The sequence below is a fragment of the Crocodylus siamensis genome, chromosome 6, assembly GCF_052110815.1.
Source record: "Crocodylus siamensis isolate JL-2025a chromosome 6, ASM5211081v1, whole genome shotgun sequence".
NCBI lineage: Eukaryota > Metazoa > Chordata > Crocodylia > Crocodylidae > Crocodylus > Crocodylus siamensis.
In genome coordinates, this window is record NC_143400.1 from 26,420,320 (window position 1) to 26,439,117 (window position 18,798).

Here is an 18,798-nt window from a genome sequence, read left to right on the forward strand (position 1 = left end):
TTTCAAGCTGCTAGTTTCAGCCCTTAAACTAGGGGTGTCAAACTCATCTGGCTCTGTGAGCTGGGTGAGCATGGCTAGGCCTGTCTGTGTGCTGGATCAGAACCCTTGTGTCCTGAGAAGGGTTTACCAAATACTAAATGGGGACATTAAAGTCAATAGGGATTCATTATAGACTATCTCTCACCAGACAAAAGCCAGAGGTGACAGCATGCAACTAGTAGGTAGTAAGTTTAAAAGTAACATGTATAAGTTCTTTTTCCCCCAGTGTAGAATTAAAATGTGGGGCTCGTTGCCCTCACACATGGTGGAAGCTGAGCGTTTGGCCAGATTCACCAAGGGATTGGACATGTCCTTGGAGGAAAGGGGCATCAGTAGCTATTGAGCATGGGACTTAGGGATATAGCCTGTGTATCAGAACTTCCTAGACTTGAAGGCTGCAAGTCAGAGAGGATCGGTGGAGAAAACCCTGCTCAGGGCCATTTCTCCCTCCCTTTTGGCATCTACTTCCATGCCACGCTGTGACACAGGAGCCAGGCAAGGTGGACCTACAGTCTGCCCCAGTCAGTGGCAATTCTTATGCCATGTGAAGCACCCTATGCCTAGCCCCCGTGGTGCATGGCATGTGCAGTGACCCAGGATCCTGGAGGTTAGGCCTCTTTTTATTCCTTTTAAGAAAACACAAGAGCTAAAGCCCAGCTCTGCTCTGGGGATCATCCCAGCCCAGAGGGAATAGCCATGTTTGCCTCTGCCGGTAGGACAGGGACTTATTTTCAGGTTCTCTTCCCTACCCAGCAGGCGCATGGACGCTGGTTCAAGCTGCGGAGCAGCCTCCTGAGGAAGTGCCGGCCAACCTGGAGCTGCCGCAGACATTTCCAGGGAGACTGGGGGAGAAGGGTTCTCTGAGACCTGAGCCGGGCCGGCTGCAAAAGAGGCTGCATGGACCACAGAAGCAGAGGAAGAACGTGGCCACAGGCAGGAAGGAGAGTGAAACCAGGGCAGAGCCCAAGAGGAGCCAGGGGTGCAGGGAGGAGCTGCGGGATGTGAAGAGAGGCAAGACGAAGCTTCACCAGAGAGTGAGGCGGCCTCCAAACCAGCCCACGCGGGAACATGAGCAGGCCGCCAAGCGCCAGGAGAAAGCCCACCCCTGCCCGGAGTGTGGGAAGGTCTTTGAGTTCCCATCTCACCTGGCCTTGCACAAGAGAGTGCATACCGGGGAGAAGCCCCACCAGTGCCCCGAGTGTGGGAAAAGCTTCAATCACCCCTACCACCTGGCTCAACACCGGCGCATCCACTCGGGGGACATGCCCTACCGGTGTGCTCAGTGCGGCAAGGGCTTCATCTGCCCCTCCTACCTGACCCGGCATCAGCGTGTCCATGCCCAGGAGGACGTGTGACGCTGCTGCCAGCGTGGGAAGGCTTTGGGGGCTGCTCCAGCCAGGAAGAGCTCAACCCCCTTGTCGTCCCTCGCCAGCCACCGCAGGAAGAAAGGGAGCTTCCCCTTCCTCTGGCCTGCTGCAGGAAGCTAGTGTAAGCGTGACTGCTCCCATCACCCCTCAGAAAAGGGGAGTGAGGTCAGGATCCAGCCCAGGATCAGGCCCCAGCGAGGCAGAGCTGTAGTGAGCAGGGAGGTTCCTAGGGAGGGGTCAGCACTGATGGTGAGACCCCCCCCCACTCATCCGCACCTGGACGCTGAGGCCCACCCCTACCTCACCCAACACCCAGAGCATCCCTAGTGAACCCATGTCACTCGTCCTCCCACAGCACAGCCCGGCTGGATGGATGCCTAGTGCGTGTCAGGCCTCTCCTAGCTCCATCATCTGTGGTCTCACTCCCAGGTCCCGGGGCGCGAGGCTCTTGGTGTGCAGCGCTAATGGGATTTATGCTGGGAGAAGCCTTCCCGGCTGTCCACTTTGAAGCCCCTGCCTGCCACCTTTCTTTACCTGCCCAACACCCTTCTGGCCAGAAGCTCCTGCCAGGGGTGTTTGCCAGCTTCTACCCTGTCAGGCCCTCAGGGCCCAGTTCAGCTGGTTTTGCTCCTGTGGATCTGCCCCCCCAAGCCCTTTCTCCATCATCGGTGCTCTCATAACGGGGGATCCCTTGGCAGGCGTGAGGGATTTTCCAGCCCCTTCCCTACTCCCTACCTTAGGATGGCTGAGATCCGGGGGCAGTTCAGGAGAACGAGGAGCATGAGCTGGGCAAGGACCAAATCCTTTTGGGGGCAACCTCAGGCAGTGGGCCCCTGAGTGCTGCTGCCTGGGTGTGAGTGGAGGTGTCAGGGGCACAAGTGACACCACCTGGAAGGGGTGCCAGCATGCCAGCCGCCTCTAGCTGACTCAGAGCGTGTTGGGATCTGCAGCGAGCCGCGCCATCTCTCTCAGCTCTTGCCTCCAGGATTTGCCCATCATGGCTAATTCCAGACTGGAATCATCCATCACAGCAGGGTCTTCCTTTTCCTGCCTTCACACATTTTCCTCCTGCTCATACTGCTGGACAATGCACGCAGGGGCACCCGATTCTCTGCCCATGCCCGGCGTTGATTCCCAGTTCTTTGCTGCCTTTCTTGTCACCATTTTTGACTAGCATAACTCTAGCTGAATAGGTGCCCCAGCTGAAGGCAGTGTCCAAGGTGAAGAACGTGGCGTGGATTCATCAAACGGACAATGGACGTTATTCCCAAGAGGCTCTGGAGGTGGCTCAGGAGACTCAGTTTTGTTTCCCACCCTCTCAGAGGACGATATCTGAGGCTGTTGTAAATCATTGCGGCAGGGACAGAAGCCACCAGAACAACACGGTATGTGCTGGAAAGACGTATATTTAATTTTTTTTTATCACGGGTGTTTTCTACGTTTCCTGTGAACAATACAGTTCTCCACACCCCGACTGTGGCTCCCTTGTCGTCTCGCCTATAAGCCCGTGTCTTAGCGCTGCGCAGCATCCTGATCACCCAGCTCTGCCTCCCACCACCTGGGATCTCCCAAGGATTGATCCTTCCCCCACACTCACCTCCTCCTCCTGCATCCTGCCCCTGCTTGCATCTTGGGGCAGAAACCTGGGGTGCTTCCTCATCACCCGCTTTCCTCCTTTTTCCCTTGTGTGACCCCTCACCCTTGCCCAGCCACTCCTCCTCTCCTTCCCATCCCCTGCCTGTAGCAGACCCTGACGACTGTGGTGCATTTGGCCAGCCCTGGGTGTTCAGCCTTTGCCGATTTGCCCACCTAGCATCCCTGGGACCTCCCTAAGCGATTCCCCAGGCTGTGCTGCCTCCTAAGCAGTTGTACAGAGCATTGGCCCAAATTGGGTCACTGCAAAATAATAAATACTCAACGCTTGCCCAAAGTGTCTTCCACAGCCTCCTAACCACCCCCGTCTGTGCCTCGTGGCAAGACTCCTACCAGCCAGTGGTCTGCCTTGCAAAAAAGCTGAGTTAAAATCAACTCTAATCCCTTTGTGGTGCCTTTTTTCCAAGCCTTCCCTTCAACCCTGCTGCCTGCCCCAGCTCCAGCCCTCCTGGGCGTGCTCACAGCTCTCTTAAGGGATCTCCTCTGGCAGGCACTGAGGACCAGAGTGCTCTTGTCTTCCCTGAAGCGGGGTTTATATAGCTCCAGGGCCTGCCCCTTTTGGCCATAACAGTCCTGGTTTCACAGAGGTCTCTCCTTATCCTTCCTTTTTTCCCATAATGGGGCTGGAAGCCTGCAATTACACCACTGTCATAAGCATGAGTGCCACATGGTCCATCTCTCCCAGTATTCACTGGTTAGCAGTGGCAGATCCTTTACAGGGAGGAGGTATGTCTAGAGTGATCCATCACTGCCCATACCCTCCCTAGCATCCGCCAGCATTAGTGTAGGGATGTCTGCCTTGACAACTTCCTGCAGCAACAAGTTAGCTATATCACAAAGGGCACATCTACTACACGTGACGCTTTAATAAATCAAAACTCATGGAAGAGGGGATATCTTTTATTAGACAAACTAGATATTTGCAAGCAAATTATTGTATTTATCTGCAAGCTTTTGGGCACGCTCACCCTTCATTAGAGTGCAATTCAGCAGAGATTGTAAAAATTCTCCTAAGTAGAAAAGTCATATTTAATTAAATAAAATAAAAGATATCACCTCTTCCAGAAGTTTTGATTCCTTTTGCCTGTGGACCAACACAGCTACAACCTGGACACCTGACACGTCAATGCGCATTGGCCAGAGTTAATGCAGTAATGGGGTGCACGTCTATGCATGCACATCCTTAATGCACATTAAAAATGGTGAATTTAGGCTATTTGCCTAAATTTGATACCTTCAAATGCAGGTATCAAATTTAAGCATGAATAAAGGTGCATTAATATGTGTATATGCGTTAAAGTGCATTTTTAATGCTGTGTGCGCAGACTGACTTGGGACTATCTTTAGTCCCAGATCAGTCCCAACAGCGTTAATGTGCTTTAACACCTGCACATGTAGATGCCCTCCTAAACCCGCTTAGTGCAGATTAAGCTAATGCACATTAAATTTAGGCGCATTTAAATGCATGTGTAGACACCCCCATAGGACCACACAACTAGCAGGTGCCTCATGGATCATTGCATCCAGGCTGCTGCTGTTACAGGCATCCAGGTGTATAGTTTCATTCATCAATCCATCAAGCTTCCTTTCCAGCCTGTACAATCTCACCTCACCTTGCCTCCTGCTCCTGGGAGGCTGTTTCAGAAGGGCTTTCTATGGCTTAGCTTTCAGCCAAAAGTCACTTACTGCCACTATTTAATCACTTGTTCTTGAGCTAGTCCCCTCCCTGAGCTTTGAAATCTCTCCCTTCCTGCTGTATTTATGGAGAGCAATTGCACCAGCTCATAGCCTTCACTTTGTTGGCCTACACCAGCCAGGACTCCCTTAGTTGCCATTTCCCTGATCATTTGCTAACCCCTCCATGTGCCTATGACAGCTTGAATTAACCTTCCCTGAACAGAGTCAATGCTCACAAGTTGGGAAATGTCCATGCCTCCTCTTTCTCCATATTGCAGTTTTTTTCTTTAAAAAAAATAAACTTTTACAATTTTTAAGCAACCCTCCTGATTGACTGTGCGGGGGGAGGCCTGGTTGGAGGTGGCCAGAGGAGGACGGAAAGGAAGGGGACTTGGTGTTGCATGTCTTGAAGATGTCTGTTACCCATTGGGTTTCCAAGGGGCTGAGATGCCTCGTGAGCCATGGGCATGGGTGAGAGGGTTGCATGTTAGACTCAAATCCCAATCAGACTTTACCGAGGGGAGCTTGGTGGCAGACCAAAGAAGGTCACCTTCTGGGACCTCAAACTCATGAATTTGAAGCCAAGCTGCCCTTGGTTGGGGAGGTGGGGGGCTAGAGGAGGCTGGATGGGAGGCTGGCCATATCCCTCCTTTGATCTCTGTTGGCTATAGCAACTGATAGGCCTTAACCATGGTGCACACCAGGCCTCATTGACTTTTGCAGACTTTTGACTGCCCTCAGGGATCCTACTTGCCCTCTCCAGACCCAGATCTTTTGCCAGGTGGAGGTCAGGGAGGAACCTCTCTACAGCCTGGGATGACAAGCAAAGACCAGGGCAACAACAAGTAAGGCTTAGAGCCGATTCCACCTGGGAGGGCCCTGAAGGGATTTAGGTGCATAAACGCAATCCGAATGTCCTCTGCTTGATCCCCTAGCAAATGGCTGATCCCAGAAGGTGCCTGCCTTGTTCTTCAACTCACTGCCTTTTTTGTCTCCAGGCTCTTCACAGCACCTCCCACTGCTTCATGTATAGTCTCATGCTTGGCCAGTAGACACATGCCCATGCTCTTTGCAGATATGACTGTTTCTGGTGTGGCTTAGACTAAGCATATTACAAAAGCAGGCTCATAAAGGGTCTTTGTTTTCCAGCCTAGCTCTCTGTCCCACACAAGGCAGCCTGGCCCTGAGACAGGAGTCCTGGGGAGCTGAGCCAAACCTAGCTGAGATGCCCATTGATGTGCAGCAGGGATTAAATGAAACGATGGCCCTAATTAGACTTTTGGCATCCCCTTACTTGTCTAGGAAAGAGAGAGTATGTTTTGGAAGACAAATGTTCGCAGTTCCTCACCCTGCTTCATGTGGGGGGTGGTTTCCCGCAGTACAGGGCTATGTTTCCTTCCCCCTCCAGATGTTACCTGGGGCTTGGGAGGGACCATGCTTCCCTTGGAGGAAGGGAGTGGGCTGGAAAATGATTCCCATCCTGAGGATATGAAACTCTTCTGGCTGCAAAGGAACCAGGGAAGTGAGGGGAGGGGGTTTCCTATCAAATATCCTTGGAGCAAGTGGGGGAAAATAGTCCATCCAGGCTCTCCTGATAACATCAAGACCTGCCTGCTGGCCAGTGACACATATAGCCAAAGGGGAGAGGATGGAAGGGGCTTATACTGGGCTTGTTTAGGTTTGATATTGAGAAGCAAGGTCCTTCTCCATTTCTCTTCAACACAGAGGAAATTATTTTCCACCCATCCTTACTGCCCTGTTGGCGAATCATACTGAGAGTCTCCTCTCTTGTGAGCAAGGATCATAATGGGGTGCAAGATGACCAAACCAGCCCTTTACCCACAGCTATCAACTCAGCCCTTGGTGGGGGGGGGGAGGGGTACCTTGAGAGTCCCAAGCTGACCTAGACTTGCAGAGACTTTAATCATAAAAAATGAGGGTTGGAATCAAAAAGTAAAAGGGGAAGGAAAAAAGGGAAAGAAAAAAAGATATTTGTCTAGATAGGTGTGTGCTGGTCTCTTTGGGGGGTGCTGTATGCCAGCACATAGCCCACCGAGGGGACAGGGACCTTGCCACCAGCTCTATATGTAGCCTCCTAAGTCTCATTGTCATCCAAGTGTGATGTTTGTGGAACCCATCTCCCACTCCTTGTTTGAGCTGCTGCTCCAGGGGCAGGATCTGGTTCTCTCCTGTTGTGGATTTCCTCTTGGTATTTGTAGTCCCCTCTAGTCCGTCCTGCAGGTGACTCTTTGGCCGACTGATGATTGAGAGCTTCTGGGCTAGACTACTAGCCAGTCCCTGAGAGAAAGCATTGCAATGGTGCAACAGAGCTAGATAAGGATATTCACTTCTCGTTCATCTTTTGGCCCTCTTGACAGCTGGTTCTGCTTTCCTGTTGCTTTGAGGATACCCTGGCAAAGATATCTTGTACTCATATGCCCATTTTGTGCCCAGTCTTCCCAATTCCTCTGCTGTATATTGTGGACCATTGTCCATACATAAAGTAGTTGATCTGCCATGCCTCAGCTTCTGGATTACTGTTCTTCTCCGACTGTCTCTCCCAAAACCTGGAGTGATAATCCACTGTGACTATATAGCAGGTGTGTCTACATGTTCATTAATGCCCTGTAGTTACTGTGCATTTAGTTTAGTACTTGCCTAATACAGTACTAACTAAATACAGTACACAGTAACTAAAGTTCTTGTGCAGTAGCATCGGCGCATGGTTATTTAGTGACATGTACTGCAGGTTAGCCTAATGCCACTGCCCAGTAGGCTATTAGCATGGTTTTTGATCGCTGCACTACTGTGCAGTATTATTAGGCTACGCTGCAGTAAGTGTCTCATGTAGACATGCCCAGTTTTTATCATTTAACACAAATAGGTCCGTGCCAACCTTTTCCCAAGGTTGGTTTGGAATCTCATGGGACTGCAGCAGCTTTTTCTGCTTGTTTCCATGCTCTTTACACACTTCCCACTGCTTCATGCATGTCCTCATGCCTGGCCAGTAGACACACTCCCATGCTTGTTGTGGATGTGACTCTATTTCCAGGTGTAAAATGTATTCTTTCCACAATATCCTATCTTATACTTGCAAGTATTATTGCTCTGTCACCTTTAAGCAAGATCCCAACTTGCACATGCTCTCACTAGGGAATGACTTGGTGGGGCACTTGTTCCTTGCAATCTGGCCAACTCTGGCATACAATTTGTATGATACTGGGCATGTCTACATGCGATGCTTACTACGCATTGGCCTAATAACACTGCACAGCAGCATGCCATGGCAAAAATGTGCACTGTTATTAGGCTAATGAGCAGTAAGCGACACTAAATAACTGTGCGCTGGTGCAACTGCACAGTAACTCTGCACATTTAGTTAGTGCTTTGTTAAGTAGTAAGTTAAATGTGCAGTATCTAAGGTGCATTAATGAGTGTGTAGACATACCCAATCTGTAGCCACACATCCAATTCTGCACTCTCATATGGCTTGGAAATTCCTTTTGGAGACAGGGAGGTATTGTCATGTGTTAAGAGATGCAGTCTCTTGTTCTACAGAGCCACATTTGGTCCACGCATAGGCCCTGTCACTAGCTGGCCTTGATGCTCATGTCACAGCACTGAAATCTCAGCAGCATGCATTGCAGTCACATTTGTGCAATTAGGAGTGTCTTCTTCATAATGCTTTCCAGTGGCTTGTGATCAGACTGCATGTCCACCTTCTGTCCAAGGGTGAACTGGTGAAATTGCTTCATTGCAAAAAGCACAGCTGGGGGGTCCATTCCTATCTGAGCAGACCCTCTTTCTGTACCTCACTGTACCTGGCTAGTAAATGCTATGGGTCACTGGTTCTGTATTAATGCTGCTCCCATGCTGAAAAAGATACTTAGCCATCCATAGATGGCCAATGGACCCATCCATGTCTATGGATCACTGGATTCCCTTCACATTTTGTGGCCTGGGCATTTTCTTAATGGCTCTCAATTTCTCAGGGAGTGCTTCCAAGGTCAGAAGGTGTCCAATGTACGGGACCTCAGTTTTCTTCAGCTTCAAATTGTCTAATTTGAACTTAGGGCCCTGACACGTGTTTCAAATTAAAGCTGGATAGAAACCAGCTTGACAATTGTTACACACTTTCAAGCACTAACTTTGGATCTGGTTGGCTCTTTTTATAGCTGGAAGGATATTTTATGGCATGATAATTACTTTGCATGTGTGGCTGGTGTAAATGTATTGCCTGATTAAACAGCTAAGTGTGTTGTATATGTAACACGTGGCAGGGCCTTAGTATTCTGCTCCCTCCACCTGTTTAGGAGCTGTCAGCACTTAGCATTGTGGTCCTGGATAGCCTTTTCCTTGCTAACTCCTTCTCCTGCCAAGGATATCAGCTACAATCCTGATTACTCAAAGTCCATCCAGTGCCCGACTCAGTTTGCATCAGAACACCTTTGGGGCAGGACTTCTCCCCACGGGCATTCATACCCAGTGCTATCTGCCTACGTGCACTGCTAAAGTTGTCAAATGCCTTGAAGGCTCATCTAGCCTGATATGTCAGAATCCATGCTTTACATTGCACATTGTGAACGCTTTTGCCCTTGACAGTTCGGACAGTACTGAACAATGGACAGGGACTTTGTTTTTTCCAATTCCCTGTTAAGAGGTTTTGGATCTATACACATCCTCGGTTTGCCAGATGGTTTTCTTACCCCTGCCAAATTGCTGATGCAGGCAGTGCTAATTCCCAGTGGGTTAATAATGTCCCTTCTTGTTTAGGATTGTTTAGTTCCTCTTTGAATAGCTCATGGTGCTCTGCATTTCGGGAGTCATGTAAACTGGACTTGTGGGTCTAGGTTGAACTTGAGCTTACCTTTAGGTAGCCATCTCCCGCAAAGACATCTGTTAAAATATCTGACAAGGACCAAGCCACGCTTCCTCCCTCCTGTCTCATGTGGAGGATATTTCGGTGTTGCACTGAAGCCAGATCCATGGCTTGCACTGCTTGACTGCCTAATAAGTTCAGTGTCAAGGGGTACTGCTCCCTGTTACATGGATTTTTTTCTTTTATTGACGGTCTGCATTTCCCCACTGGTTGTAGAGCTGTTTTATCATACGTGGCCAGGACCTGCTCTCATCCTTTCAATCTGATATCACCGCTGAGCAGTTTTGCAGGAATTACATTGCAGCTGGCTCTGGAAGCAAGGTGGAAGCTGACTGGTTGCTGCTTCACTAGCATCATTGCAAATATGGCAGACTGTTTCACAAATCAGTGGTTTTCAAACTTCCTAAAGCCAACAGGACACTTTTGTATCACTTCTCCAGCCATGCAACCCCTACCCCGGGCTCCATGGGCTGTAGGAGCTGATGCAGAGCCAGGCAGCCTGGCTTTTCCATAGCCTCACAGGGATAAATGAAGTGGGTGCAACACTTCTATTGGAAAGGTTCAATCCACAAGCAGCTAATCGTAGTATCATGGAAGAGACGATCTGGACAGGACCTGGGAATATCGTATAGGTCCTCCCGCTGAACACAGGATTATCCTTCTCCAAGCCATCCCATACAGGTGCTTATCTAACTTATAAAACTAGACAAAGAAACCACACAAAGACAACCAAAGAAGAAGGTAATGAAAGCTTTTGAGGAGCGCTGTGCTCCCAGAAAAATAGAGACTGTCCTACCCAAAGAACCTTGTCTACCTATGTCCTTAAACCAACATGGCTCCAACCAACAACCCAAAAGAGACAGTTTGGGTTGTTGTATTTTTCAACCAGGAATTAGGTTCCAGAAGAAGGAATAGAAAATTATATTACAGAACTAAAAACAATGGCACCCCCAAGTAATTTTGGGTATACGTAAACCAGGTGGGATAATTTGTGGGGCATCTCATGGTAAGCTCAGGGAGAGATTGCTGAGAGAGGCTACACTAGTTTTGCAAAAGTTCCTCCAAGTATCAGGAGCAGATGAGTGGTCTACAGACAGATTCGAGAGAATAGCTGGTGCAGAATAAGTGCACGGGGTCAGTTGAAAGGACTCAAGGAGACCGAACAAAAGATAGACCAACTGAGAAAGCAGCTCCCATTGTGCAAGGTTTATACTATTTTCCCCCTCTTCCTCTCCCACCTGCAGCCTCCAATATTTCCAGTCTAGGAAGAGTTGATTCAGAGGCCATGCCCCTCGCTCCCATGCTCAACTGCGACCAATGCCCCTTCCCTCCAAGCATGTGTCCAATCCCTTGGTGAATCTCAGTTTCCACCACTCCTGGTGGCAATGATTTCCACACTTGAATGACATGCTGGGTGAAACAAGGACTTCCTTGTGTGCATTTTGCCTACTGCTTTTATGTTTTGACTCATTCTTGAATTGGGAGAGAGAGTCAATAATAAAATCCCTATTGACTTTCTCTTCCCCACTGGGTATTCTGTAAGCCCTTCTCCTCTCCCTGCTCCAGCATCTCTTTTGTAAATTGAACAGGCCTGGCCTCTTCAGTCTTTCAACCCACCCTTACACTTCCTGTGCAGAGCTCCCGGTAGTAGTAAAGGGAAACCATCTGGCCTGTAGCAGCTGGGTCTTGATTAAGTAGGTGGCTGGCAGCCACGTCCAACAGTGTGCCAGTATGAGCTAACAGTGTTTTTAAGACCCTGCTAAACAAAGCCCTAGTTGAGGATTGTCCTGCTTTGAGCAGGGGGTTGGTCTACACAACCTCTGAGGTCCCTTCCAACCCTCGTTTTCTATGAATCTATGGTTTTTCTGGCCTGCACTTCTGTTCAGGGCTCTTTTTTCTTTGCCTGAGCACATGGGTCCCACCTTCCAGGCCAAATCCCCGCCCCCCCTTGGGTTTGTACACCTCACAGCCCCAGCTCTCATAATCCCCCACTCTGAGCTCTGGCTGAATGCGCCCCCCTTCCCTTTCCATGCTCTGACCTGAGATGTCCAGGATGGAGACCAAGAAATGGGGCCTGAGGAGACAAACTAGGGGCCTTTTGGGGTTCTTGAAGGAAGGAGAGCAATGTGTGAGTGAATTGGGGTCAGGGATAGGATGGGGGCCTTGTGGTCAAGCAGAAAATGGTAAGGGTATGGAAGGGGTAAAATCGTGGGTGATCAAGAGAGCTGGGGGAGGGGGGAGTGTCTACAGGACACTTCTTGGGATGGTGAGTTTTAAGGGTTAACCCAAGCTGTACAGTTTGTCTCACTGCAGGTGGTTACTGCTGATTGTTGCTTTGGAGGACAAAGACGTGGCAGTGGTGTTGGTTGTAGCCATGTGGGTCTAAGGGCATAGGCAGATAAGGCTTTTTGGGCCAATGCGATATCTTTTATTAGACCAACTAAACAGTTGGAAAATTGTTTTTTTGCAAGCTTTCAGGCACAAATACCCTTCTTCAGGGAGAGGGAGAGCCTGCTGGTGTTTTGCGTTGTCCATGGTGGAATAGAAGCCGACATGCAAAATGCAGGTCTGTGAAAATGCAAATGCCTGGCAGTGAGGGTCAGAGGCGATGGGAAACAACAGGTAGGTACCTTCCCCTCTCTGCCCAACCTGTCTCACACCTATTGTCTCCCATGGCCTCTGCTCCTTACTGCCACACATCTGCATTTCCACAGACCTGCATTTTGCATATTGGCTTCTATCCCATCCGGGAGAGCACAAAACACCAGCAGACTCCCCCTATGCCTAAAGTAGGGTGTCTGTGCCTGAAAGCTGGCAAAGAACAATTTTTTTCCTACTATTTAGTTGGTGTAATAAAAGATATCGCCTTTACCCAAAGAACCTCGTCTGCCCAAGACATGCCAGTCACATTCAGCAGTATTGCACAATGCACCAATATAATGAAGCACTCTAGAAAGACTCATTGTGTGTTTTCATGCTTAAAAGCAATTAATTGACTGTCAGGAATCTATTTTCTGAAACAGGTTTTAAAAGCTATTTTGTAAAAATAAGAAGAAATCTAGCTGAGCTGGATCTTTTTTCAGATTAAAAACCAGTTAATTTAAGGGGGGCATGTTCATCAGTCTATGGCATGGGGTCAGGGGCAAGTTGGTCTTTTTTCTTATGCCACCAGTGGGGCAGACCCCATGTCAGGGGTGATAGGCAGACAGCTGCCTTCAGAGCCTCCTACAGCTCCCTGCCCCTTTCACCTTTCACAGCCTCTGCCTGGAGGTGGAAAGGACTTAAAAGGGTTACAAAGCTGCTCCAACTTTAAACCGGGGTGTTTAAAGGTTGAAGATTTGCAGCATTTTGACAGTTCCTGACTCCTTTACACACCAGTCATAGGCATCAGCTGCTGGCATCTGCTCCAAAGGGCCTCAAATGTGTCCACACCATCCGTTTGCACCACACCCATGCTGGCTTATCCCCCCAGGCAGCTCCGGCCCCATCCCTGGCCTGGGCCCAGTGCCAATGAGGGAGGCCTAAAAAACCCCTGGCAGGCAAAGTTCTTTGGGTAAATTCAATATCTTTTATTAGACCAACTGTAAAAGTGATCGCATTTACCCAAAAAACCTTGTGCCTATGTCCTTAAATGAACATGGCTACAACCAACAGCCCTAAAACCCCCCTGACACGTGCAGCAGCAGGAGGGGATGGGATTCCCTCCCAGTCCCATGTGGCACCCAGCAAAGCCCAAATGCCTTAGAGACAATTTGGGGGAGTGGATGCAATGTCAGGCTAGCAATCCTGTGGGCACACATCCCTTTGGGGCTATTTCAACTAGGGAAATAAAGGTTCACCAGGACAGCAGCTGGTGTAGTCTAGTGGCTTTCATGAAGGAAGCTACAAATCTAGCAAAGCTGCTCCAAGTTCAACATCCCATCCCGTCCCAGCTGCAAGTTGGAGTCTGGGTTTAGCTCACACCTAACAATTAAAATGCACCAGCTTCTGCCCTTTTGAAGGGACCTGTTGAAACCCCAACAAATACGCAAGTGGCCATGCTGCACCCCTAAGGTGCGCCCATGTGTTTCCCTATGATGCTTTCCCTTTTTCCTCCTGGGGAAGGAGGTGTCGAGCGAGAGCCAAAGGTTTGGGTTTAAAGAGAAGTAGAGGGTTTGGCTTTGGGAAATATCTTGGGGTAAAATGTCCGCTGTTTTGTTCTTCTTCTGAAGCAAAAAGCAAACTGGCTCATTAAAAGGATATATTCCCACCCCCCCACCCTCGCTCCTCTATTTTTCTTTTCAGCAAAATAGCTGGAGCCATTGGTTCAGAATTTCTGTTTGCCAAGGACCCTTCTACCAGCCAACAAAGCTCTTCATTAAAGGCGTTTCCCTTTCAGTGTTTATGTCGGAAAAAGTTCAAAGGGAATTTGGAAAATTAACAGGCAGCTGTCAAAATTCAGCACAAGGCCCATGCACCACATTTTTGCCCAGTTGCAGCCCCAAGTTTTGGGTGGAGTGGTTCTCCCTTTACTATTCCCTTTCCGGACATGTCCTGCCCCAGAGCTCGAGGACTGAACCCTGTTTTCTCCTCTTATTGCAGACACGTTTGAGTTGCGGTGGACTATCCACAAGACACAAGGTGAATGATGCAGGAGGTGAATTATGCCAAGTCAAGAGAAAGCAGAAGGAGGACATGCTTCCCAGATCATTGAGGTGGTCAGGAAGAGCCGCTGATGAAAGGCACAGGCTGATGAAAGGCCTCTGATGAAAGGCAGTATGTGGGGAAACCTCCAAGAAGAGACCAACCTCACTTCCATGCTGAAGGAAGGGAAGGCTTTCATAGACATTACAGAGAAGCAGGGGGCTCCAGAAATCACATCTAGTCCAACCCCCTGCCTGAAGCAGGATCTGCCCTGTCCAAACCGTCTCAGACAAACCATAATCTCAACTCTACATAAGATGACCCTCAATCCTGATGCACCACAGACATCACACCTGAACCTGCCACAGGTAAAGCAGGGGAATGACGGCAACCAATGTCCTGCTGCTGTAACAGGCTGTTAATATACGCTCAAGAGATCCCAGGTAGAGGCTGTGCCCTGCTACAGAGAAAGGCAACCCCCCAGTCCATACCCATCTGACCAGGGGGTAAAATTCATTCCTGACTCCAAATCTGGCATCAGTAGAGGGGCAAGACCCTTTAGCCAGGACCCACCAGCTTTGGTCCCAGCAGGAGCACTGGCACAGCCCAGTCCTCATCCTGCAGCCGACCCCCAACGCCTCTGGGGGAGGCTTAAACCCCCCTTAAACCCGCCTGGCATGTGGAGCAGAAAGGGGCGTGGGGGCAACCAGCAAAGCCCAGAAGCCTGGGATATCCCCGTGGTAAAATATAGGTACTGCTATGTCTAGATCATCCCTGATCAATGCTTATCCAACCTCTTCCTGAACCGCTCCAGTGACGGAGGGTCCATAACTTCCCTGGGTGTCTATTCCACTGCCTCACTCTTCTCTGTGTCCCTTTCCTTCCCTATGAACTCTATAGCCCCCCACCAGGAACCTATGGCTTTTTCCATGACTGCAAGCCACTTTCCCCACACCTTCTGCAGTGACACCCCCAAAGACCCCCTCCCCAACTGCAGTGACCCTGACAGAGTACCCTACCTTCTCAGGACCCCCTCAGCCACACTCTCGCCATTAGCCCCCAAAGATGCATCCTGCTTGATGGTGGGACTCATGAAATAGGTGTTTCTAGAGCAACAGGTTGAAAAATGTGGGAGGTAGGATACTTGCCAGTGGTAGTGCCGCTTAAATTTGAATGATCGAGCTCTGTTCCATTCAGAACATTTGGAACCAGTTTGGTTAATTTGACCTGAGACATGAATTTAAAAAAAAAAATTAAAGATGCCTGCTAAATGCAAGAAAATAAGAACTGAACTGCCATTTACTGGGGCAGCCCCTGGGTTCATCTTGCCCAGTATTGTGTGTCACATGGCAGCAGAGAGTGGATGCTGAGAAGGCGAGTGACCTTGGTCTGACCAGGGTGTTTTCCTCCAGTTCCTCCCTCACGCAGGTGTCAAATTTATGCCCAATTCATTGGTGCACAGTAACACACGTGTAGATGCCGTACTGTGCAGTAACACTATGTGTGTGTGCGTGGGCTGACTTGGAACTAACTTTCATCCCAAGCATTACTGTGCTTTAACTCCTGCACATGCAGACACTGGCCCAAACCCACTTACTAAGTTACTGCGCAGTAAATTTAATTTGAAGTAAATGCAAGTGTAAATGTGCCCAGTTTCCTTCTAACGTGTCGTTTGCCCTTTTTGACAGCTGCTGAGCACTGAACTTCTTGGAGCTTGCTCACCATTTTGCCACCCGTACCAACTGGAGCTGCTCACCAAGACCCGACAGAGGCTCAGTCAAAAGTGCCAGACTTTGCAAGGCCTGCCTAGCATTAGCATACTCCAGCCACTGGACGCCTGTGTCTTCTCCTCGCTTTGGGAGTGCATCTCAAAGGGTGGGGGAGACGGTTGCTACCATGTTCCTTATCACAGGCTGCACCTGCCCCAGTCCATTGGCAGCTGTTTTCCCTTGATACTGGTGGCTCAGCCCACCCTGCAGAGTGGGGACACCTACAGAGGGACAGGGGCTGCCAGTTGAAGCCTTGCAGCCAGCAGAGCTGACACGTGTCGCCATGACTCTGATTGTCCTCACCCTGCTCTGCCTCCTTGGGGCCTCTTGTGAGTAGCTCTGGCTAGGGCCCCTGCCCTGGGGAGCGGGGGGATCTCTTGAGAAGGGCAGGGAGACCGCTAGATAGGTCTTCCTAATAGGCACCCCATGCCTCTCTCATGGCAGGCACCCCTGCCCATTCCCAGGATGTGGGAGGTCAACGAAGGGACGTAGATAGGGACCCCTTTTATCCCCTATCTCCAGTTGGGGTAAGACCCAACCCCACAGGGCAGATGCAGGGGGAAGCTACTTGCCTCCTCCCTTGATTCCTCCTCTACCCAAAGTTTAAAACCAACTGCTTGACAGCGGTGGCAGCAGTAAAAGCAGCATTTGAATTCACGGCTCATTCAAACCTAACCAATTCTTTCTATACCCCTGCTTTCACGGGTGTTAATGACCCTCTCTTATTAATAATCAGCCCACAAATCAAACTAGCCTTTCTTCTGCAATTTGGCTGTCTGTGTTAGCTGCTTCATGGGCAGATCTAAGATTTTGAAAGGGCGGAGGGGTGCAGATGGCATGGTGCACCATCCTGGAGAATGCAGCGTACATTTTTTCCCATGTAAAAAGAAACTAGAAGCTTTACTAACATGCCTGGGGGGATGAGGGCTGTATTATTCCATTTAAGATCAAAGCAAAAATAAATATAAAGGTCTGGGAATTTGGTTGTAGCCATGCTGGTCTAAGGACAGAGGCAGGCAAGGTTCTTTGGGTAGATGTGATCTCTTTTATTAGACCAACTGAGTAATTGGAAAAAAAGCCTTTGCAAGCGTTCAGGTGCAATCCCCCTGCTTCAGGCCTAGGGAGTTTTTGCTGTTCTCAGACTCGACTCTAGGAATGAAAGAAGCTAAAAGTGTGACAGGAGGTCAGTGAGAGTGGAAATAGGTGGAAATGAAAAAAAACAAAAGGTAGAGAAGAAAAGGGAGGGGGGAAACGCCAAATGTAAGTCAAGGAAACTCTACTGTAGTAGTTTTCCAAAGCAGAAGAAAGGCTGTCCGTGAAAAAAGCAAATCGCTGGAAATGTATGAGAATGAATTTATCCCTGGCTGCAGGGCTGTGAAACAGGAGCTGCAAACAGACAGCCAAATTGCAGAAGAAAGGTTAGCTTGAGTGGTAGACCATCAAGACTGGTAAACATTAGAGATGGTCATTAACTTCACAGAATGAAGAGTTCAGAAGAAATTAGTTAGGTTTTAATTTCCAGTTTCCCAGCTCTGCAGACTCTTCATTTTAACTCATTCCTATAAAGTCATATTTGTTTTTGGCTCATTCTTAAAATGAATGACAGCCACAGGGCCCCAGCATATGAGTAAAGCTTCTAGTGCCTTTTTCCCCGGAGAAAAATGTGGGGTGTTTTATGGGATGATGCACCACACCAGCTATACCCCACCTTTTTAAAGCCTAAATCTGCCAATGGAAACCCTTCCCTCCCTAAAGCTGCATGAGGAACAGAGGCATTGGAGAAGGAGACCCCCCACCCCATAACTACTGAGAGGAAACCCCTATGCTCAGAACAGAAGAAGGGCTGCGAGGGTAGCGGGGGGCTTTGCTGACACTTGGCTCCCCTGAGCAGCATGCTGACACTTCCCTTATTCCCCTTCTGACCTGGGCCTGGCACAGTGGGGAAGCTGGCAGTGGAAATGGACCCATCGCCCATAACGGCAAAGGCAGGGGAGGATGTGGTACTGAAGTGTGTGTTCAAGGTGGTGTCGCCGCCCGTGGACCTGTCCCAGCTGGTGGTGCAGTGGTTCTACCATGGGGGGCCACTGGTGGAATTCGATGAGGAGGTGACGTCCTCGCGGCCCGATGCCACCCTCAGCCTGGAGGGGCTGCGCTCTGGGAATGCCTCCCTGCTCCTCAGCAAAGTCAGCGGCCGGGACACTGGCAACTACCGTTGCTACATCACCTATGCCCCGGACATCCGTATCAAGCAGGTTGCCCTTCAAGTGGAAGGTATGGATGAATCGGTGGGGCTGCCTCCACCCACGATCCCACCCCCTCTGCAACTAGAGAGGCCCTGGGGCCAATGTTTCTGTCCAAGATCACCCCCGGGCTGGGGCTAGTGATACCCCAGTCTACCCCCTCGGTAGTGCAAAGTAATTATCATGCCATAAAAGTGGCCAACCAGCTACAAAAATAGTGCTTGGAAATGTTCAAACAACTTCAGGAGCTAGTTTCGATCAAGCTTTAAGCTGGGCAGTAGGAGTTCCCTTGGAGATCAGAAAGGAACATGACCCCATCATCCTTTGGGGGTGGGGGCAGGGTGGGGAAGAGTTACCTTCCTTTGCAACTGGGAAAGGAGCATAGGCTTCCACCTGGGGTGGGCGTGGGAGGGGGGGATTTGAACCAGCTGCATCCAGGCCTTACATAGCAGGGCCCTTGGTCCCCTAACCTAACCTATAGCAGTTTTGGGGGGTGTAGTCGTTGGTGAACAAAAGTAGGTTGGCCAAAACTGAGGGTGGATCCATGGGGT

At 49.7% G+C, this 18,798-nt stretch overlaps 1 protein-coding gene across 6 annotated transcripts in view; it reads left to right on the forward strand.

Moving 5' to 3' along the window:
- LOC149861895 (zinc finger protein 174-like) overlaps positions 1–18,088 on the forward strand; it is a 26,607-nt gene extending 8,519 nt beyond the window's left edge. For 4 of the 6 annotated variants that reach the window (XM_090054694.1, XM_090054696.1, XM_090054695.1 and 1 more), the window contains exon 6: positions 793–2,880. In XM_090054694.1, the coding sequence (XP_089910820.1) occupies positions 793–1,394 (602 nt within the window). In that variant the 3' untranslated portion in view covers positions 1,395–2,880. Of the gene's footprint in view, positions 1–792; positions 2,881–14,196; positions 14,607–15,926 lie in introns of those variants that run through there. The other 2 variants (XR_016443225.1, XM_090054700.1) reach the window with 2 other exon arrangements.
- Positions 18,089–18,798: the final 710 nt, after the last annotated feature.